The sequence below is a fragment of the Felis catus genome, chromosome D3 (assembly GCF_018350175.1).
Source record: "Felis catus isolate Fca126 chromosome D3, F.catus_Fca126_mat1.0, whole genome shotgun sequence".
In the NCBI taxonomy this organism is placed as follows: Eukaryota; Metazoa; Chordata; class Mammalia; order Carnivora; family Felidae; genus Felis; species Felis catus.
Genome location: NC_058379.1, coordinates 31,126,500 through 31,150,514, shown reverse-complemented (window position 1 = coordinate 31,150,514; position 24,015 = coordinate 31,126,500). Strand labels below are relative to the sequence as shown.

The 24,015-nt window shown below is 37.6% G+C and overlaps 1 protein-coding gene across 3 annotated transcripts in view; it reads left to right on the top strand.

Annotated features, from left to right (window-relative positions):
* RNMT (RNA guanine-7 methyltransferase) overlaps nucleotides 1–23,718 on the top strand; it is a 35,797-nt gene extending 12,079 nt beyond the window's left edge. For all 3 annotated transcript variants that reach the window (XM_003994994.6, XM_045041052.1, XM_045041053.1), the window contains exons 6-11: nucleotides 780–961; nucleotides 1,513–1,677; nucleotides 4,889–5,006; nucleotides 14,029–14,130; nucleotides 15,504–15,537; nucleotides 19,133–23,718. In XM_003994994.6, coding sequence (XP_003995043.1) covers nucleotides 780–961; nucleotides 1,513–1,677; nucleotides 4,889–5,006; nucleotides 14,029–14,130; nucleotides 15,504–15,537; nucleotides 19,133–19,170 — 639 coding nt within the window. In that variant the 3' untranslated portion in view covers nucleotides 19,171–23,718. The remainder of the gene's footprint in view (nucleotides 1–779; nucleotides 962–1,512; nucleotides 1,678–4,888; nucleotides 5,007–14,028; nucleotides 14,131–15,503; nucleotides 15,538–19,132) is intronic.
* Nucleotides 23,719–24,015: the final 297 nt, after the last annotated feature.

The following is a 24,015-nucleotide window of genomic DNA, read 5'->3' as shown; positions in this document are numbered from 1 at the left end:
ACTTTAGCTTTTAAGTAAACCAGATAAAAGCATCAACTCTTTTAAATGTTATACTTGGTTGATAAGTTTTTAAACATGATTTCAGAATCCCTAGTTTTTAATTACTTTATTGAAGGAAAAGATCGTTTTATTGTGGGCCTTATTATACATAATGAGAGAAAAGATAGGTGGTTGGGAGGGGCATGTCTCCTTTTGTTTTAAGGACCCTAATTCTGGGATGTCTGGGTGGCTCAGTCGTTAAGCGACCAACTTCACCTTGGGTCATGATCTCATGGTTGGTGAGTTTGAGCCCCCCATTGGGCTCTGGGCTGGCAGCTCAGAGCCTGGAGCCTGTTTCGGATTCTGTGTCTCCCTTCTCTCTCTGCCCCTCCCCTGCTCATGCTCTGTTTCTGTCTCAAAAATAAAAAATAAACATTAAAAAAATTAAAAAAAAAAAAGGACCCCAATTCTACAAATTATGTTACTAAAATTTTTTTATGTTGCAGTTAACTTCAAAATCTTGACCCATTGTATTTTATTTATTTTTTAATATATATATTTTTTAATGTTTATTCACTTTTTGAGAGACAGAAACAGAGTGTGAGCAGGGTAGGGGCAGGGAGAGAGAGGGAGACATAGAATCCGAAGCAGGCTCTAGGCTCTGAGCTGTCAGCACAGAGCCCAACACGGGGCTTGAACTCACGAACCGTAAGATCATGACCTGAGACGAAGTCAGATGCTTAGCCAATTGAGCCACCCAGGTGCCCTGTTGACCTGTTTTAATTTTTAATTTGTTTCAGGAACTTCTAATTGACAAATTTCATGACCCAGAAATGTGCTTTGATATCTGCAGTTGTCAGTTTGTCTGTCACTACTCATTTGAGTCCTATGAGCAGGCAGACATGATGCTCAGAAATGCTTGTGAGAGACTGAACCCTGGAGGCTATTTTATTGGTACCACTCCCAATAGCTTTGAACTGATGTAAGTACTTTTGATACATGGCTTATAAGCTACTCAGAGTTAAGTTTTTTTTTCCCCTTAAGTTTATTTGAGAGAGGGGGAGAGAGAGAGAGAGAGAATGTGTGCACAAACGGGGAGGGGCAGAGAGAGAGAAGAAGAGCCATACCAGGGGTCAATCTCATGAACTGTGATAAGGGCTGAGCACTTTGATAATGTATTTGAGTAGATACTCAACATTTAAGGTCAAAAGATAGATATACAGATGGATCTTTAAAACATTTTTATGTATAAATTGGAGACCGATGCTATATCCAGCCAGAGGTTATAGTGCTAGACAAACTCCGGATCAGATAAACAAAGACTTACCCAGGAGTCATGAGTGGTGAAACCAATTTCTAGCCTAATTTTATGAGTGAAATTGTTCATTATCTTTTACTTTATTGCTTCTTAAGAGTAGCTGAAATCCAATTAAAAATCCGGTAGTTTTTTCATATGCATAATCTGATCAAAATAAGTCTAAGCTAATAACAACTTTAATCTTTTTATTTTGTTTTGGGGATAACCTTTAACAGAAGACGCCTTGAAGTTTCAGAAACAGAATCATTTGGAAATGAGATATATACTGTGAAATTTCAGAAGAAAGGAGATTATCCTTTATTTGGCTGCAAATATGACTTCAACTTGGAAGGTGTTGTGGATGTCCCTGAATTCTTGGTCTATTTTCCATTGCTAAATGAGTAAGAATGTCATTAATCTGTTATTCTTCTCTTTTTGCCTTAAGAATGAAAAAAAGGGGGAAAAAATCAGTCTTTCCATTCATTCCTTATTTTACATAGAACCCAAAGAAAAAGTATAGCCTTGTAAAGAAAAAGAAAAAAAAAAATAACGTCATATCCAGTTTTGTGTCATAGGTCTCTAATAGCCTTGCTTATTTAGTTTTCTTTCATCCTTAGAATTACTTTATCCTGTAGGTAAGAAAGGAACCTGTTGCCTTCAACTTGTGGCAGAAAATACCTTACATTGCAAATAGAAAAAGATTTTTTAAAAAAACTATTAGTAACTTTGGTAATATAAAATGATCCTCTTTTGACAAGGATAGGTATTAAAAGTTGTTTTACATTTCACTATAGCTTTGAAATTGCCTGTGTCTCACAGGCAGTGTTGATAATAATATCCTGATTCAGGAATGTATTCACTCATGCACCTGGACCTAAGAGTCTTGGCAAACTACAGACATAGGGAAACTTGGGCTATCCAGGCTTCAAGGCCTTATGAGACCCCTGGGTCTTGGAGGTTTCCCTGAGACAGAAAGTGGAAAAGTCAACTTAAATCTAAGGCCGTGTCACAGTTGACCAAACCTAAGTTGATTTCGTACTTTTAAAGACAAAAGTCTTTTATTGATGAAAAAGCTTTATTTGCTACTTATTTTGAGTTGGTGATTACTTGAGTTGTGCCTCAGTCAGCTTATAAAATTATAGATACAAGATTTTTAGGATTCTACAATATATAAAAATTTTATACAATAGTATGAGAAAATCAAATAGCATGGGACTGAACATGAGAAAAATGTTATGTACAATTTATATAAGCTGTAAAATTTAAAACTTTAAATCACTTTTTCCCCCCTTAACATTAGTAAACTCTTGTGAAATGTTTCTGCTCTTTCTAAAAGAAGAAATTAAATTTTTTTAGTGTGTCATTTCATATGTTTAGTATGTTAGCTTGGTGTTTTTGGTTAACAAAGTTGGTGATTTGAGTAGAACCAAAAAGATAAAGGCTATAATGAAACTTTTTTTTAAATGCTAAGGAAGCACTAGCAGTCTTTTGTACTTAAATTGCTTAATGGTGATGCATGTGTAAAGTGTCAAGTCATCTCTATAATATCTAAAGTTTTAAAAAATTAATTACTAAAACAGCTATACATTCAGTGGGACAATCTGAAAATGCACAGGATTTTGAGATGCCCTCCTGCCATTTTGTTAAGAAACTGATCAAAAATATAATTAGCTTTTTATATGGCAAACCCATTCAGATTGGTCAAACTGAGTCTCAGTTCTTTGTAATTATGGTATTTCTCAGGCATTAAGCTTGGTTTTATTTCTAAAGCCTTATTTTGTAGATTTATGAGTTTCATGAACTGCCAAAAATAGAAGAGACTCTTTTCTTTGCTCATGTTTTCTTTCCAAGGAAGGCTAATTCAAATTATGGGGAGGCCTTACAGATGCCTCTTACATACAAATCCAGTGGCTCTCAAATGTTTCCACTCTCACTGTTTCCTCAACTGTCATCTCGCAAATCTTCTCATGGACTCTTTCAGAATTATTTTCCCTTCATCTCCTCCTTTACCTGCTGCCTGAGATCATATATGAATTTTGATATATATATAAATTATATGTATATATATGTATATATGTATGTATATATATACACATGTATAAATTTTATATACATATATATACACATATATATATACACATATATAAATTTTAACAAATGCAGTGAGGAAAAAAACAAGTATAACAGGGAGACCTAATGTAATTGAGGATTTTAGAGTCCACCTAGGAAGAAGTGATGTTTAAGTCAACATCTAAAGGATGAATAGAAGTTGGCCAGTTGAAGACTGGAAGGGAGAATGTTCCAGGTATAAGTGACAATATGTATGAAGGCCCTGAAATGGGAAAGGGCTTGGCTCTTTCAAGGAGCTAAAGGAAGGCCATTGTGTGGTCATAAGGAATGAGGGCCCAAGTGGCTCAAGATAAGGAGCATTTTCCTTTTTTTTTTTTTTTTTTAAAGTAAGCTCTACACTCAGTATGGGGCTCGAGCTCACAACCCCAAGATCAAGAGTTGTATGCTGTACCAACTGGGCCAGTCAGATGCCCTAAAGCAGCATTCCTTTATAGATGAGTGCCTTAAAGGCCATGCTGAAGCCTTTTGAATTGTGTGGTGGAGATCCAGTGAAGGGCGTAAAGGGGGAAAGTGACATGTGTGTATTTTTGAAAACTCAATCTGGTTGCAGTTGAAATATTCATTGAGGGAGAGTAAGAATAGAAGCATGGAACCTAGCGAAGTAGTACAGCTGAGTGGTGGTGGTGGTGGTTAAAGCAAGATGGTAGCCAACGAAGGGGTAAGAAGACCTATTTGAAGTATATTTTATAGGTAAACAGAGGATGTAGTGGTGTGTTGAACACAGCATGCATTGGAGAGAAGAGGCATGGAGAACTCTGAAGTTTCTGGCATGAATCATTAGATGGATTTACTGAAATAAAGATTGGCAGAATGGTCTAGTGGGATCCAGCCTTGGATTTGGAAAGTTAGAGAATTCCTGTGACACATCCTGGTGGAAATTTGTAGGAAGCAGTGGAATAAATGAGTGACGAGAGAGCTGAACTACAGATAGCTGTTGGCATGCCGTGTAAAGTCAGGAAGGAGAAAATGAGTAAGGCTGTGGGCCAAACTCTTCAGAACATTAAAATTTACAAGTTGGGTAAAAGGCATTTGTAAAACAAACTGTGAAGAAGCAGCTACAGGTGTATTATAAAAATTAATGTGTCTTTTGCTAGAGAATCCAAGAGATGAAAGAATATTTTAAAAAGGAATGGCAGCTGTTTTCAATGCCACTGTAAGGGATTAAGTTAAATAAATGAAATTGATAGAAAAATGTTCCTTACAGCTTTCATCCCTGTCTCACAGCCTTTCCTTTTACTTTCATGACCCATTTATTACAGTAATAGAGTTACCTGTGGCCTATTGAGATTGAGAATGCATGTTTTCTTATAGATGTAATTATTGGTATGTTGCTCTTCACTCATTTTGTATCATCCTATTGTGAATTTATAATGATAGTTTTTTTAGTGATGCCCAGAAGTTGTCACTGTTGTGTGAAAGTAAACTATTGAGGAATTATAAATAATGTGGAAGTGTTTTAATTAAGTAATCTATTTTGGACAGAATGGCAAAGAAGTACAATATGAAACTAGTCTACAAAAAAACATTTCTGGAATTCTATGAAGAAAAGGTTAAGAACAGTGAAAATAAAATGCTGTTAAAACGAATGCAGGCCCTGGAGGTAAGTATTTAGAAATCTAGGTCATGATAAACTTGTTTGACTGTTTCTGAGATTCCTTTCAAGACCATATAGATGCTCAATATTTATATAAATCACACAGATTATTCTTAACTGCTCTAGACCCTTCAGCACCCAGGACAGAGCTCATTACAGAAACTTTCCTTCATGGCTGCTCAGGAAATACTGGAATGAATAAATGAATGTCACTGTCATCAAATTCTGTTTTCTAGATAGACTGTTTTAAGATAGGATTTCTTAACCTCAGGATTGTTGGCATTTTGGACTGGGTAATTTCTTTGTTGTGAAGGGCTGTTCTAGTCACAGGATATTGAACATCATTTCTGGCCTCTATGCACTAGATGTCAGTAGTACCCCTGCCCCCAGTTGTGAGCCAAAAATGACTCCAGATGTTACCAAATATCCCCTGGGGTGCAAAATTACATTACTTCTTCACAATAATTCCCTTTGGTTACATTAGTAATTTAAAATCTTCCTGGCCAGGATCTAAGATGAGCTCATACCATGCCTAGTTTTGTTCTTTGGTGACTATCTAGCAAGATTCTGGTCTTTTAGACTATATTGCTGCTGAGACCTGTTTTAACTCCTGGATTCCTCTCTGCTTTCCCAAATTGCAGCAATGGCAGCTTCTATACAAGCATTTCAGTATTTAATGAGATCTGAAATAGTGAACATTTTTGTTATTATCAACAGGATCATATTAATCAAATGGTTATTAAACTTCTTTAGAGAGTTCGTTCAATTGAGAATATTTTTTAAAGTACTGCAAGCATACTCACTTATTTTGCTAATTACCCCCATGAAGTAGACAAAACAGTCCCCTTCCACAGTTTAAAATGGGCCATCTTAGGTTCAGAGAGGATACATGAGTTTTTCAAGGCCACAAAGTTGTAAACCTAAGATATTCTTTAGTTTTTATACGTGGTTTTCAAACAAATCTCCTGCTGCAATTGCATCCATACAGCTTTCCCAATTTTGAGTGGAAAGATCCTCTTTAAATCCTAAGTTATCTTTTGAAACTACTAACCAGTAAAATGTTACATTCTTCATTGGTTATATTTTCTGTATTTTAGAATTAAGAATATTTGTATTTGCTTTATGTTAGCAGGAGAGGTTTGTTTTTGTTTTGAGAGAGAAAAGAAAACTAGAAAAAGTGTGTGTACACAAATCACCACACACACATGCCTGTAGTTTGTCATCCTTAACTTGGTGGTGCTTTGCATGTACGATGATCAGTTATTTATATTTTTCTCTTAGCATGTATGTAATGACTTGATATGTGTAATTTTTTCAAAATTGTATGTGGAGAGTGGGATATGGAATAGCAGGGTCCCATTTCTTCAAGGATCTTATGGTATGTTGAGGAGGTAAACATTCAAGCCAGTTATTCAGTACAATATGAGAATTGCAGTAATGAAATACTCAAAGTGCAGTGCTTATCCGAAAGGGTCTTTTGTGAAAATAGTAAACTAAGAGTGAAGGCAGAGAAGCATGAAAGAGTAGGGGATGTTTGAAGAAGTATGAAACACTTTCTTTAGCAAAGTGGTTCTCCAGTCTTCCTTTTCCCCCAGTGTTGCCTTTGAGGATATGACTTATCCCTCTGGGAACATACATGAATGTAATAGCATGTAATTGAAAAAGTCCTTTGGTTTTTCCTACTTCTTCACCAAGTTACTTCTGCAAGTCTATAAAGGACTTTGAGCAGGAGACAACATGTCCCACGAGTGGGAACATGACTCAGATGGTAGTATAGAGGATGGTTTGGAGGGGTGTAAAGACCAGAGACACAGTCAGAATGCTAATTGTTTTAGTCTGTGTTAGAGTTTTAAATGGATCTGTTTTCTGATGTTTGCTATTAAAAAAAAATCTTTTCCTAAAGCCATCAGCCTTGAGCTGACCCAGAGATTCAGCAATAGAACCAATAACTTTGCTCTCCTAGAGCACTGTAGCAGAGGGAAGGAAGAATGAAGAGACTCAAGGCACTATGGTTATAAAATCCTGACACCTGTTTTCTTTTCTTTCACCTGTTTTCAAAAGAATAATCAGTTTTGCAGCTTTATAGTCATATGTTGTTTGGTCTTTTAAAGTGATTGAGAGGGGAGAGAGATAGATGTCTAGTGAGAGGCAGATAATCACATGGAGGAATCTTATACTTACTGATACTTTGAAGAGCATATTTACAACAGAATAGTTTGCAGTCATTTGCATTGAAGTTTTGAAGCTTTACAATAGGATGAAACCACAAGATGTGGGATTAAAGTTTCAAAAACACTTAAAAGTGGTGTTTCTTATATCCCTTGTATTAAGATACCATAAAAGGTAAAGTTGCTGATTATAGCAATATGGGACTCCAAAAAGCTAAGTACTTTTTAAATAGTAAACAACCAAATTTCTAATGTCTGAGCTTACTGTGGGATACATTTAAAGAAGGGAAAAAGGAAGATAGCAAAGTAGACATTCCTAGATCATTTTCTTTCTTTCTTTCTTTCTTTCTTTCTTTCTTTCTTTCTTTCTTTCTCTTTCTTTCTTTTTCTTTTCTTTTCTTTTCTTTTCTTTTCTTTTCTTTTCTTTTCTTTTCTTTTCTTTTCTTTTCTTTTCTTTTCTTTTCTTTCTTTATGTTTATTTAGTTTTGAGAGGGAGAGAGAGCTCATGTGTGCCAGAACTGGGGAGGGGCAGAGAGAGAGAGACAGAGGATCTGAAGCAGGCTCTGTGCTGACGGCAGAGAGCCAGATGTGGCATTCGAATTCATGAACCTTGAGATCATGACCTGAGCCGAAGTCAGATGCTTAACTGACTGAGCCATCCAGGTGCCCCTGAAACATTTTCTTAAAAATTTACTAGGAAGATCTAGGTCTGAAGTGATTCTTTGCTGGCTGGTTTGTTGTAAAAAGACAAAGGAATTAGAATATATAACCTTTGTAGAGTAGATGGTTGTTAAATATTAAGTATTCTATGTAGTTCATTATGGTTTCATTTACATATATTACAAAGCAATACACTTCATAGTATAAAGGGATGTTACTTGAGATGGATTAAAAATAGCACTTGAAGTAATTTGAATAAACATTTGGCCAGCATAGCCTTAAAACAGCATTTTTGTGTATGTGTAGCCCTTCTTCAAATTCTTAAAGAAATATGGAGACTGCCTCTATTTTGGAAGCTGGATTATTTTCCTTACCTTCTTGAACTCACAGGGTTCTCTGTTGATTCATTTTTCATATGTATTTTTAATTTTTTATTTTAATTACCTGATGCTCATCAGGACAAGTGGACTCCTTAATCCCCATACACTATTTCACCCATCTCACCCCCCCCTCCCCCACCACCAGCTGCCCTCTGGTAACCATCAGTTTGTTCCCTGTATTCAGTCTTTTTCTTGTTTTACTTCTTCCTTACCAATTTGGATGCCTTTTATTTCTTTCTGTTGTCTGATTGCTGTGGGTAGGACTTCTAGTACTATGCTGAATAAAAATGATGAGAGTGGACATCCTATCTTGTTCCTTGGTTTTTAGGGGAAAAGCTTTCAGTTTTCTCCATTAAGAATGATGTTAACTGGGTTTTTCATATATGGCCTTTACTATGTTGAGGTATGTTCCCTCTAAACCTACGTTGTTGAGGGTTTTTTTTTTTTTTTTTTCCAACGTTTATCCACTTTTGGGACAGAGAGAGAGCATGAACAGGGGAGGGGCAGAGAGAGAGGGAGACACAGAATTGGAAACAGGCTCCAGGCTCTGAGCCATCAGCCCAGAGCCTGACATGGGGCTCGAACTCACGGACCGCGAGATCGTGACCTGGCTGAAGTCGGACGCTCAACCGACTGCGCCACCCAGGCGCCCCTGAGGGTTTTTATCATGCATGGATGTTATACTTTGTCAAATACTTTTCTGTGTCTGTTGAAATGATCATATGGTTTTTATCCTTTCTCTTATTGATGTGATATATAACAATTGATTCATGAATATTGAACCACCCTTGCAACCCATTAATAAATCCTACTTGATTCTGGTGAATGATCTTTTTATATGTACTGTTGGACTTGGTTTACTAGTTATTTTGTTGAGGATTTTTGCATCTATGTTCATCAGAGATATTGGCCTATAGTTCTCTTTTGTGATGTCTTTATCTGATGTTGGTATCAGGGCAGTGTTGGCCTCACAGAATGAATTTCGAAGTTTTCTTTTCCATTTTTTTTTTTTTGGAATAGTTTGAAAAGAATAGATTTTAACTTTTCTTTAAATGTTCTGCACTTTTGTTTTTTGGGAGTTTTTTGATTACTGATTCAATTTCTTTGCAGATTATCAGTCTGTTCACATATTCTATTTCTTCCTGTTTCAGTTTTTGTAATTTATATGTTTCTGGAAATTTATCCATTTCTTCTAGGTTGTCAAAATTTGTTTGCCTATAGTTTTCCATAAAATTCTCTTATATTTTATGTTTGTATTTCTGTGGTGTTGGTTGTTATTTCTCCTCTCTCATTTGTGTTTCTATTTATTTGGACCCTTTCCCTTTTTTTCTTGTTGAGTCTGGCTAGAGGTTTATCAATTTCAGTTATCAATTTTTTTCAAAGAACCAGCTCCTGGTTTAATTGATCTATTGTTTATTTTTTGTTTTTTGGGTTTTTTTAGTTTCTATATCATTTATTTCTGCTCTAATCTTTATTATTTCCTTCCTTCTGCTGATTTTAGGTTTTATTTGTTGTTCTTTTCCTAGGTCCTTTAGATGTAAGGTTAGGTTGTGTATTTGAGATTTTTCTTCCTTCTTGAGGTAGGCCTGTATTGCTATAAACTTCCCTGTTAGAACTGCCTTATTGCATCCCAGAAGTTTTGGATTGTTGTGTGTTAATTTTCATTTGTTTCCATGTACTGTTTAAATTTATTCTTTTATTTACTGGTTGACCCATTTATTGTTTAGTAGCATATTGTTTAACCTCCATGTATTCGTGGTCTTTCCAGATTTTTTCTTGTGCTTGACTTCTGGTTTTATAGTGTTGTGTTCAGAAAAGGTACATGGTGTGATTTCTATCTTTTTGAATTTGTTAAGCTTTGTTTTGTGGCCTAATTGTGATCTATTTTAAAAGAATATTCCATGTGTACCTGAAAAGAATGTGCATTCTGCTGTTTTAGGATGAAATATCCTGAATATATCTGTTAAATCCATCTGGTCCAGTGTGTCATTCAAAGCCATTGTTTTCTTGTTGATTTTCTGTTTAGATGATCTGTCCATTGATATAGGTGGGATGTTAAAGTCCCCGACTATTATTGTATTATCATCAGTTCCTTTATATTTCTTATTGTTTTATATTTCTTATTGTTTATATTTCTTACTGCTTATATTTCTTATGTTTCTTATTAATATTCTTAATATTCTTATTGTTTCTTATTGTTTATATATTCTTATTGTTTTACCCAAGTACTTGGGTGCTTTCATATTGGGGCCATAAATATTTACAATCATTCTATCTTCTTGATGGAGGTCCCTTTTATTATCTAGTGTCCTTCTTGGCCTTTTGTCACAGTTTTTGTTTTAAAGTATATTTTGTGTGTTGCAAGTGTTGCTACCCAGCAGTCTTTTGACATCTATTTGCATGATGAATGTTTCTCCATCCCCTCGCTCTCAATCTTAGGTCTAAAATGAGTCTCTCGTTGTTGTTGCTTATTTTAGAGAGCGCGAGCAGGGTAGGGACAAAGGGTGAGAGAAAGAATCTCAAGCAGGCTCTCCACTCAGCATGGAGCCTGATGGTGAGGCTCAATCCCGTGACTTTAGGATCATGACTTGAAACAAAATCAGGAGTTGGACACTCAACTGACTGAGCCACCCAGGCGCTCTGGGTCTTGTTTTTTATCCATTCTCTCACCCTGTGTCTTTTGATTGGAGTGTTTAGTCCATTTACAAATGGAGTGTTTAGTCCACTTACATTCAAAGTAATTATTGATAGGTATATATTTATTGCCATTTTATTATTTGTTTTGTGGTTGTTTCTGGAGATTTTCCCTGATCTTTTCTTGTCTTTCTCTCTTTCATGGTTTACTGGTTTCCTTTAGTGATATATTTGGATTTATTTGTCTTTATTCTTTGCTTATTTATTAGTGGTTTTGGATTTGTGGTTACCATTAGGTTTTTATAGAACATCTGTATGCAGCAGTCTGTATTAACTTGATGGTCATTTGAGTTTGAACCCATTCTTTATTTTTCTCCTCTCCACGTTTTAGGTATATATCTTTACATCTTTTTATTTTGTGAATTCTTTGAGTTTTTATAGAAATACTCATTTTTACTGCTTTTGTGTTTCCTACCTTCATACTGTCATTTTTGGTCTTTCCACTTAGGACAGTCCTCTTCAATATCTCTTGCAGAGCCGGTTTAGTGGTCACAGAGTCCTTTAGTTTTTGTTTGTCTGGGACACTTTTTATCTCTCCTTCTATTCTGAATGATAGCTTTGCTGGATAGAGTATTCTTGGCTGCGTATTTTTCCCATTCAGCACTTTCAGTATGTCATTCTACTCCCTTCTGGCTTGCACAGTTTCTTTTGAAAAATCTCTTGCTAGCCTCATGGGTTTTCCCTTGTAAGTTAATGACTTCTTTTGCCTTGCTGCCTTTAATGTTTTTTCTTTATCACTATATTTTGCCATTTTAATAACAGCATGTTTTGATGTGGATCTGCTTTTGTTGATTTTCATGGGGGTTCTCTGCTTCCTGGATCTGGATATTCACTTTCTTCCTCAGAGTAGGGAAGCTTTCAGCTAATATTTCTTCAAATAAATTATCTGCCCCTTTTTCTCTTTCTTCTTCTGGGACTCCTGTAATACGAATGTTACTGCATTTGATGGAGTCACTGAGTTCCCTAAGTTTATTCTCGTTTTGCATAATTCTTTTTTCTCTCTTTTGTTCAGCTTGATTACTTTCCATTACTCTGTTTTCCAGGTCATTAATTTGTTCCTCTGCTTCTTCCACCCTGCCGCTGTTCATTCCATTGGGTGTGTTTCTCATTTCATTTATTGAGCCCTTTATCTCTGCTGTGTTATTCCTTATCTGCATTAATGGCCTCACTGATGATGTCCTTCATTTTTTCCTCAAGTCCAGTGGGTATCTGTATGATCATTGCTCTAAATTCTCCATCAGGCATATACTTCCATGTATTTCACTTAGGTCTCTGATCGTGGCCTTGTAGTGTTCTTCATTTGGGACAAATTCCTCTGTCTTCTCATTTTGTCTAAGTCTCTGTGTATTAGGAAAGTCAACTATATTTCCTGTTCTTGAGCATAATGGCTTTATGAAGAACAAGTCCCATAGTACTGCGCTGTGCAGTGTTCCCTGGCCCCCAGGGCCTGGCACTTCCAGGAGTATCTCCGTTGTGTGCTGTGTATGCTCTACTAATGTGTCCTGGTCTTTTTATCCTTCACGCCAGTAGTTTGCAGAGGTTTTTTTTTTTTTTTTGCCTGTTGTGAGCTGGGTTTGTTCCCTAACCTGAATGTGGGACATTTTACCCAGGTGTGCTGTGGTCTGCTTGTGAAATGGGACCTCTTGCCACTGCCCCTGGAACCAAGGCCCTGTAAAACACCGGCTAGGGAGATGAATTGTGGGCAGGGGGTTGGGCTGGTCTTCTGCTAAAGGGGGCCCATCTCGCTGGGACTAAGGCAAGCATGACTGGGAAGGGCGGTTCCACTAGAGTATAGGCAGGGCAAGGCTTGGTGAAAGAAGTTAGGTAGTGAGTGTTGGAGTGCATTGGTTCCTGCACACTCTATGTTTATGCTGAGGGGTGGGGGAAGGAAATGGTGCCAGCCAGTTCCCTTGTTCCCTTGTTCCCTTAGGGGTCTCTTTGTGAACATAGTCTCTCTGGGACACATTTAACCTCCCCGCTATGTGGTCCAGGCATTTTTCAGACGACTGTTTCCACACTGTATGTCTGCAGGCTGTTTGCCCTGCCTTTTCTCCAATAGCAGGTTCAATGCCCTCTGAGCTCTCCCAGAGCCAAGCATGCTGACCTTTAAAACTCCAGGCTTTAAGCCCCACTGGTTGCAGGAACTCATAAAATTCAGGCCTTCTCTATTTCCAAGCCAATGGCTATGGGAATTTATTCTCCCTGTGCATTCCTCTATGTGTTGGTCTGTCTCTTGCCCTTTTCTGCGACTGCAGCTTTCTCCCCACCAGAGTGGCCACTATTGGTTTCTGTCCCGAACCATGTCTCTGCCTTTCTTACCTTCACTGTGACCTTTTCTCTACTTTTAAGTTGTGGAGTTTGTTTTGCCAGTCTTCAGATCAATTCCTGGGGTATTTAGGATGATTTGATAGTTAGTTAGTTGTATTCATGGGACAAGGCAAGCCTAGGGGCCTATCTCCCCACCAGCATCATTCCTCTCGGCATTTCAAGCTTTTCATCTGTATTCTAACTTCTGTTCATGCTTCTGATGGCTATTATATCACCATAATGTTTAAATTAATATTTAGCTCTTTTTTTTTTAAATTTTTTTAATGTTTTTATTTATCTGAGAGACAGAGCATGAGCAGGGGAGGGGCAGAGAGAGAGGGAGACAGAATCCGAAGCAGGCTCCAGGCTCTGAGCTGGCAGCACAGAGCCCAGCTCGGGACTCGAACTCATGGACCGTGAGATCATGACCCAAGCTGAAGTTGGACTATTAACCGACTGAGCCACCCAGGCACCCCAATATTTAGCACTTTTGATAATAACTTCCTTCAGTTTTGTGTTATAACAGAAAAACTTTCACTGGGAGTCAGGGAGATGCAAATGTTTGCTGCTAAGTGGACCAGTTTTGTCCAACTGTAAATATCCTATGATTATCATCAAAGTTGACCATAACAACTGCTTTGTTAGGAGAGGATTCTCTTCACCCATTTTTTTCACATTTCAAAAGTATGTGTAGTTTGTATTCCTGAAATAATACTTAAGGATTTTCTTAAGTATTTTTTTTTTGTGATTTAGTATTTTTAATTCCGAACTGTAAGTTTCATTTAATTGCCTAACTAGGAATTTCCCTTGTTTCCCTAGCCATATCCTGCAAACGAGAATTCCAAACTTGCTTCTGAGAAGGTGGATGACTATGAACATGCAGCAGATTACATGAAAAACAGTCAAGTAAGATTACCTTTGGTAAGTTTTCATTTGTAGCATGTTTTATAGAAAATGAAAAAAAAAAGCATATAGTATATGGAGACTTACGAAATTATTTCACTGGTTTACAAATCAGATAAATGTTAGTCTGTTTCCCCTTTTTATAGGCATAGAATATAAAATAAAATGTATTTCAGTACTGAGAACTGAGTCCTATTTCTGAGGCAGTAAGGATGGGGAGAAAGTTGTAAGCTTGGTTGGAGAGTTCCTTACTATATCATTATATCTTAACCTGGGCACTGCTGACTCACTGTGTTCCCGAGGTAAAATTCAGGGGCTCATGAACATTGATGGAGAAAAATTACATCTCCATTTTCAATGACTTGTGCACGCAAGCTCACATTTCTTTAATTAAGAATGTAACAGTACCACAGTGGTATTAGATATAGCTGTGATTGTCATCAATAGAAATTACAGATATTTTCATAACAGATTTCTGCTGAAATCTTAGACTATTGTTTACATTTATCACTTCTTCAAAATCACATTAATTACTGGAATGGCTACTCTATCTTGTTAGTCTAAGGACATGGACAAAGTAGCACATATATTACTATATCAATGTGTTTTTTAGTATTTTAGTAACTAAAATATAATTTATTTCTTTTGTATGATATGTATATTGTGATTCATTTGTAAAAACACAAAAATCTTATTTCTTCCTACAATGCTATTGGATGTTCAAGGGAGGCTTTTTAATGTTTTCATTTTCCACGTTAAAAATATAAAATTGATGCTTTTTCCAATTATACACACACACGAATACCCTCTTTACACAGATTCACCCTTTGGTTGAGAATCGGTAGTTTAGAGAATTAGGCAGGAGAGCACAATTGAGAGGATAACGTTAAAGTCTCATTGACTTTTTTGATATATTTAGATCACAGTAATATTAACAGTAAATTATGTATACAGTTGACCCTTGAACAATGTGAGGGTTGGGTTGCTGACTCCCCCTGCAGTCAGAAGTAAGCCTATAACTTTTGATTCCCCAAAATGTAACTAACAATAGCCCAACTGTTGATCAGAAGCCTTACCAGTAACATGATCAGTTAATACGTATTTTGTATATGTATTGTATACTATATTTTTATAGTAATGTAAGCTAGAGAAAAAATGTTATTTAAAAATCATAAGGAAAACATGTTTACAGTATGGCATTTATTGAAAAAATCCACATATAAGTATATCTGCACAGTTCAAGCTTGTGTCGTTCAAGGGTCAACTTATATTTATAGCGAACTAGGGTTGTTTGGGCACTTCTGTCCATTGTTGAAAAATATGTGTTTATGTACTTCCATATTCAATCTAAAATGTTCTTTTTTTTTTTTTTTTTTTTTTTTTAATTTTAGGGAACCTTAAGTAAGTCAGAGTGGGAAGCCACAAGTGAGTATATCATCAGTGTAGATTTACAAAGATTGTTTCAGAGTGATTGTTAAAATTTGAAAACTTTGGAATTTTTTGATATATGTTAGTATGTGTGTGTGTTTTATGTTCACACAGAATCCCTATATGTGTCTAACTCACTTTTTCTTGCACAGCTATTTAGTGCCAAGAGAAAATATATGCAGGGCGTTCCTTAACATAAACTTTCATGAGCATTATTTTTTTTTTTAAGTTTATTTTATTTATTATGAGAGAGACAGCATGAGTGAGGAAGGGGCAGAGAAAGAGGAGAGAGAGAATCCCAATCAGGCTGTGTGCTGAAAGCCTGATGCAGGGCTCCAACCTGCAAAGCCATGAGATCATGACCTGAACTAAAACCAAGAGTCAGTCGCTTAACCCACTGACCACCCAGGCACCCTTAACATTCTTAAACATTTTCATTACCTAATTGTTACTACATAGGCATCTGTATTTGCTGTTTTTACCTCAGATTTCTTTGGAAATTTTGGCTTATGGAACACTTCCATGTATTTTGTTTCTAGCCACTCTGATGTTGACTACAAAGGCATAATTAATAAGTACTAGAACATTTAGTGAAGCAGCAATGAGCAGGATATTTTAGAGGGATGTGTGATTGGGAAGGGCCTGGTACAAAGACATTCTGAAGTGAGATACCTGTCTTTGGAAGAGAAGTCAGAGGCCTGGCAAATCTGTGAAGTCCGTGGTTCTTCAGCAAATGGATGCTGAGAAAGCATCACCCAGGGCCTCTGTGTTAAGATGTTAATACCCTAATGTGGCTGCCCTGAGGACATAAAAGGTAGTTCCCACTGTTCATTTAAGTATTTGTTGATTATGTTGAAGGCATAAGTGATAATCGGAGACAATCTATTTGATAAATGTTGAGTATTAACTTACATAAAGTTCTGTGAAAGGGCTTTGGGGGATAAACAAAGTAAACAGTTGCAGTCTCTACTTCCCAGATGTTTACAATCTAATGGAAGAAACAGACACAAATAAATGCAGTGCTAGGCAAACTGTTTTAAGTGCTGAAGTTTCTATAATAGGGAAAATAGCTGTAGGAGAGCCTAAGGAAAAGTAGTAAAATCTGGGAAGTAATAATAGTTGGTATAATTGAATATTTAACATGTGCTCAAGCATGACTGGAGCCTTTTCATATGTTGTAACTTATTTAATCCTCACAACTTTAAGGGTAAACTACTCTCACTAATATCTCCTTTTCACAGATAAGAAAGCACTTAAATAACTTACCTGAGGTCACAGAGCTAACCCAACTGATTCATACTTGTACTCATGGCCTCATGGAAGCCTGTGTGAAGGGATTTTTCTTAGGACTTGCTGAATTGGAGAGAGAGGAAAAGGAAAAAATACAAATAGAGCCAACATGTTGAGCCTGTTTGTCCCAGAATATTGGTGCCCTTAGTGGAAATGGGATTAGAGGACCATCAGACTGAGAAATGTGTGCCTAAACCTGTACATTTCATTACTTTTCCCAAAGTGGAGACTTAGGTATCTTAGATATCCTGCCAGTCCTAAAGTATGATGTAAGGAAAACTTTGGTCAAATGTCGTGATGGTGGTACCAGGTATAGTTTAGAACTGTGTTTCTGTACCTCAATGTGGACTTTAGTGATAGCATGCAGATGAAGAATTAGATACCCCCAGACAGTGGAGGGAGAGATAGGTTAGAGATGTGAAAAGCAGTAGGAAAGGAGCAGTGGCCACATTGCAGCCAAACTCTAGCATGTCAGGATCAGTGTGGTCTTTGATGAATTACACTATTCTAAACTGGAGGATTTGTGGGCTGGAGTCACAGTCTGATAAGTAGGAGTACTTCAAACTCCTACTCATCTAATTAAACTCCTATTACCAGAACCTGTTGCTCCTCTAGAAGATTCTTTAAATGTGAAAATAAAGTAGAGAATTGTTGCTTAATTGCTTTTATAAGTGGTTCAGGATTTATTTCTTTAAATTCCAAGTGAAATGCCTACACAGAAGGCATTTTAGAGAGGAAAGAAAGTTATTAATTGTCGATCTGAAGTCAGGTGATTTTAAATGACCTTAGATTTAGGGAAGATCAGGATTGCTGGATTGTCTGCCGTAGGTACCAGTGTGTTTGGGGTGGGTAGGACTGGAGACAGATCACTTGGAGTGTGGGACAAGCTAAATAACACTGCCTGCTCCTAAGTCCTGTGATGTACTTACAGATATCTTAGACTGCTTTGCTTCCTTGTCTTCTGGAGGAATCTGATGTGTTGCTATGACCCTGACTATTCTCTGTCTGTCTATATACTGTGTTGCCAGCAGTGTTTAATTTCTTTCTAAGTTTATTTATTTTGAAAGAGAGAATGAGCAGAGGAGGGGCAGGGGGCGGGGGACAGAGGATCCAAAGTGGGCTCTGTGTTGATAGCCGATGTGGGGCTTGAATTCACAAGCTGTGAGATGATGACCTGGTCTGAAGTCAGATGCTTAACTGACTGAGCCACCCAGGTGCCCCAATATTTCATTTCTCCTAAAAGAAATTAGGAACGAGTAGGTAAGAAACAGAGAATAGTATTGCCAAAGTAGCACTTGGAAGGACTGGTGTGGTACTCCTGGACAGCTTGAGTAAAAAGCTAGAGGATCAGGAGGTTTTTACATGGTCTGTAGTCATTCATCTGTACCCTGTTCAGAAGTTAACTCATGAAGGGAGGACACCAAGGTACATGGCCTACTATCTTGACTTGCTGGCTGAGTGTCCCAGTGTATGCCCTGAGCATCCTTGTGATGTTTTGAGGATTTTTCTTCTTTTAGATGTTTGCTTACCATAAAATCTACTGGTATCTTAGAAGATATAACAGATTTGAACTTCACTGTGATCCAGAATGAGGAACTGTAGATGCACTTAGGTGTCTTTGAGTAAACACATGCCAAAGCAGGAAACCATATTTAGAGGAGAGTATTCTTGGGGCTGGAATATCACTGTTGGGCCAGATAAATATCTCTAAGCATCAGTTATCAATATCTTAATTATCAGTTATGTAGCAAAAGCTACATAGCTTTTGGCTCACTTTCCTTATCAGGCCCTACAACACAATAATTGGGTAGGTGGATGAATTTTAACATGCACGTCATGTATGTTCCTTATAGTATGTTCCTTATAATTCTTACTAGTGTTTTTTTGAATAGAAAACCTAGAGAGTCACTGCCAGAAGTCCTCGAGGTAGTGCAGCTATCCTACCCATCTCGTTCCAGATAGAAAGAATTAAGTTATAAGATTTTTTAATTTTAATTTTCTTGGTTTTATACTTTTAATTTATCTCAAACTGTTTTTAGAGGTGTTTAGAACTGTTGAATTGGTTTTCTCAAGAGATGTAATGTCACTATTATAGTAAGTGGATATATGTTTTCAGGTAAACAGATGTAATCCCATAGCTACTTACATATGACTCAAAATAATTGAGGACCCTTAGAAATAATGGGATTTTTCCCTTCAGAAGCTTGAGAATTTTCCCCAAATTATGAACAGGGCTAAAATTGTACTGTTTAGCATGACGATATGAGAAACCAAACTCTAATTTCTATTACTTTCTTTTTAGGTATTTACTTGGTCTTTGCATTTGAGAAGCAGCAGTGAGCACATATACAGTAGCCCCAGGACAGCTATGGCCTGTCTTGTACAGATTTGCGTGATCCATCCTAGATTTGACAACTTCCTGTTTGTTTGTTTTAATTAGTCTAAATGTGCAGGACGCTGCCGGAAACTCCAGTGTATAAATTCAACATTTGCTGTCTGTGACAGATGAACTTTTGTGTGTGTATATAAGAATGAGTTGGGACCTTTGTCTTTAAAAGTCTATTTTTAAGTAATGCTCTAAGAATTCCATTTGCCTGTCTACTCTCTTAGCGCATAAAAATTATAATATGACTTGTTAAAGCTGCTGGACCCTTTCCACAGTGCTCTGATTTGTTTAATGTTTGTTTATAGTATTAAATTTATTGTAGTTGTAGAATTGATGAGGGAGCATACTGGTTTGCCGGGAGTGTGTGCTCATTTCTGTTTTGATGTATAGTGTTTTTCAAGATTAAATGGATTGTGTTCTGTACAACTGAATATGTTCAGTATACATCACTAAAGTTACAAGTTTAAAACAAAATTGTAGATGCTCATAAAGTTATTTACCTAGAATTGTAGCCAGTTATTACATTTCACTGTAAATACTAACTGTTTGCTAATACGATCTAATTTTGGAACTGGTTGGAACGTTTTAGATGCCAGCATAAAATTGTTTTGGACTTTAGGGGCTTTATCTTAAGAATTTCCTTCCATAACAATTAATGCTTCTTGTTATCAAGAATGTATTTAGACACATTTCCCTTTTTTCATTTAACAAAAATGCCATAGCTGTTTTTCTCAAAATTTAATGAACCTGTCCCATGTGAACCTGTTGCACATTTTCCTCAGACTTACGTATGAAACTGCAATAGGAGGATGTGACTAAAGGGAACTGACAAGCAGACTTCAGATTAATTCTCCCTGATGTCAGAGAGGATACTGGCACTGTGTGCTGTATAGATTTGTTACTCCCCTTCAGCCCGGAGAGAAGCAGTACCGGTTCTTCTATTACAACGTTGTACTTTGCACAGTAGGGTCCAGCATCTCATCACCATTCAGAATTTGCATTTGCCATTTCAGAACCATTACTATTTTCAGCCCTGGCTTCTTGCTTGACTCCTCTTCCAACAGACACCTAGGTGAACTGTTGTCTTTACATCACTGTTTAAAAAACTTGCCAGTGTTTAGATGTAGTGAAAAACTTACAGAGAACAAAGCAGAGCAATTGCGTATTCTTTTAAAAATCATTTATTTAATGCATAGGTCTAAAGACATTACTTTCTATAACTATCCAGAGTACTTGTTTAAAAGGTAAAGTTTCTTAATTTGTTTATATATGTAGATTATTCATGGTGTTGGAGTAACAGACCTTTTAACAAGAGAACACGGGTTACCTAATTTCTGTTCCTTGTGCAATCTGTCAACCTCCAAACTGTTACCGGTTTACAAAAATGAAGTCTTTTTGCCTTATGTGGTGGTTTGCCATAAGTCATTTGGAGAAATAAATAATAGTACTTCTGACTGTGGTGGCTGCCATTAACTAACAAAGTTTTGGTAATGGTGCTGGGGACGTAGGGATGGTGAGCTCTTAGTGTACACATCCAGGTTCATTTTAATTCTGGGGCAGGTACCAGAAAATGTTTTGATAGTTTGATAGAGGATGTAAAGCTTCTTTATCATTTCCTATCATCATTTTCATTTAATAGTCTTAGTTAATTCTAAGCAAGTAATAAGACGTTTTTAGCCTCCTGCTCTTTAGGATCCCACTGAAGGATGGAGTGTTTGATGGTGGTACAAAGCAGAAAAGGAAGGTGGAGTCCCTGGAGCCTTCATTGAAGGGGTAGAAAGGAGAAAGAAAACACGAGTGTATTGAGCAGATCTCTTCAGTCTGAGCAAGTAAGCTGTTGTGTGTGCAGGAGGCTTGCAGAGCCATACCAGGAGGATACAGAGTTCTAGTGTTTCCCTTGCCCCTGAGCTCTGTTGGTCTCATGGCTGCGTCTGCTCTTCCCCCCATTCCCTGATGCGTTCCTGCTGCAGCTAAGTGTCTGGGCAGTGACTCAGGGATAACTGTTAAGAAAAGGTGGATCCTGCCCATCATCTCCCATCACCACGGTAAAAGCTGGGAGGACTTAGCACCCCTCCCCCCCACCCCCACATACCCACAGTCTGAAAGTTTGGGGATTTTCCATTCAAGACTTGTAACTTATGAAGAGGACATGGCTCTTCACTGTCAGGTCAGTGATGTGTGAGTAGTTGTGGGAGTGACTACAGGCACTCCAATTTGTCCTCCAAGGACGAAAGTGAAATGATCAAACCAGCCATTTGTGAGAGGACACAACCTAAGGATTGGGAGGATTGGTCAGGGAACATGGCTGGATTTTGGCATAACAAGAATACTCAGGTTGACGTCTTTGGGCCTAGAATACACTAAAGGAGAGGTACTGTGTAGCCACAGTGTTCAGGGAGACAAACCGACCATTTCCAGCTGCATCCAACGCGAAGGGGTCCTAACCTGTACACTGTAGCCATCTGCGGGTAATGATTGCTCTTCCAGTTCCCACCAAGCCTCTGGTTCCAGTGTTACTCCCCAAAGAAATTTGACTTCTGTTACGTAGTATGCATGATGACTCTGAAAGGTAGATTACCAGTACAAAGTTTCCTAGCCTCCCTGGTCCCCAAACTTGGAAATTGAGGAAATGTGATTGCTATTTAAATTATGATAGCATTGATAGGCATCAGAGCAGAGGTGTACCAAGTGACGGGCTATGAGACGGTGCAATGTTGGTCAGCAGTGGAGATGCAGAAAAAGCATTGTCCACTATCGGAGGTCCAGATTTCCAGTCTCATTAGTTCTTCTGGGGATGTGTTCTTTGGCCTGTTTATTGCAACTAAGTTATTTTTTGGTAGATCTTCAAGTATCTTTCTACTGAAGATTTGGCTGCTTCTGTAGGTCTGCCTAAGAGGAAATGCCAGTGTGAATATTCTACCGACTGATTATTATTTTGCATTGTGATAAACTGACTTTTTGTTGTCTTCCTCAGGCTTTGTATGTATTGTGAGCCAGTCACTGCCAACACTTCTGTATCTTCAAAGTAAAGGCCAGATCCAGAACCCAGGGCCCTAAATAAAAGTTGTACTAAAATGCCTGTGGTGTTTACTGGCCCTTTAGTCAAATAGGAAGTATAGGTATATGGAATCACCACCTCCCTAGATGCTGTTATGTCAGAACTACACACCTCATTTCTCACCCTCTGACAGAGCAACATTCCTGATTCCTTGAAGGCAGTCAGTGCAGAAGCTCCTACACTTATTTATTTATAGATATACGTGACTAGGCTGGGGGGACAGCCAGCTCTTCACCTTCTCAATTTCTCCTCTGCTCCCATGTAGCCCTGAAGCATGGGTACCTGCTCCTCACTGCAGTACTAAGCAAGTGTGGGATGCCCAAGGAATGCCCTCCTCAGTTTGGGGAGATTTTGGGGTTAACCCCAAAGCCCTCATCTCTAGATTCATCCCAAGCCATGCTTGGGGACAGCATACCTTGGATAAAGCCAGGTTGACAACTAACATTTATTGGGTCAGTTATTTTTCTAAATCTTATATGTGTTAATTCATTTTGATTCTAATAATGATTTGAAGTAAGCACTAATCCCTATTTTAATAATAAACTGAGGCACAGAGAAGGTACAAATTTGCCCAAGGCAGAGCCAAGATTTGAACACCCATATTCCTCAAGTCCAGCCTGCACCCCAATCTCCAGGGGTGTTAACAAAGACCCAGATGACTTCTCACCCGTGCACTACCCACAACTTGAAATGTTAACTGGTTGGTGCTCCAACCTTTTGGTTCAAACCTTTGATATTTAAATGTTCCCTGAGAGGAGCATTTATCTGAGTAAGAGGATTTGGGGCAGAGAGAGCAGAAGAGCATTTGAGTGTCCTAGGGGAGGAGGGTAAAAAGTGAATAATCAACAGGCAGGAGGGCAAAGATCAACTTGGACTTCATATTTTGGTAGACTTGCTCCTTTAGCAACCAGCCCTGTAGCAAATCTAGTTTAGTCTGCATGTTAGGGAATGGGGGATGGTTCTTTTCCCACCCTCATCATTTGGAAGTGGCAGGAGGTGGTAGCATAAGTGTGAGAGAGTGTAGCCAAAGGGAGAGGTCAAGAGAAAAAATCACTTCAGTCTGAGTTGATTAAGCAGAGGCAAATCATTTTTTTTTTTAATTTTTAAGTGAAATGTAACATATACCAGTCGATTTTTCACAAATGGAACACAAATACAGTCATCACTTAAATCAACAAACTGTTACCACCAACCCAGATGGCCCCTCATGTTCTGTTCCAGGTACTACCTCCCCAAGCATAACCACTATCTGACTTCTAAGAACATAGAGTAGATTCGTCTGTTTTTGGACATAATATAAATGGAATCAAATAGTATGTATTCTCTTATATCTGGCTTATTTGCTCTACATTATGTTTGTAAGATTTTTGTTGCATGTATTTATATGTGGTTCCTTCTGTCTGTATAGTACTCCATTGTGTAAATAAACCACATATTTATCCAATGGATGTTTGGTTCATTCCCAGGTTCGGAACTATTATTGATAGTACTGCCTCAAATATTCTAGTACATGAATTTTGGTACACATAGGTACTCATTTCTGCCTAGCATTGTAATTACAGGGTCCCATTATGTACATTATATTCAGTTTACTGGATACTGCCAAACAGATTTCAAAAGTTCCAATTGCCCCACACTTGGTAGTGTCAATCTTTGTCATTTTATTCTGGCAGGCATGTGGTGGTATCTCACTGTGGCTTTAGTTTTCACTGATTATTAATCACATTTCATTTCACTTTTC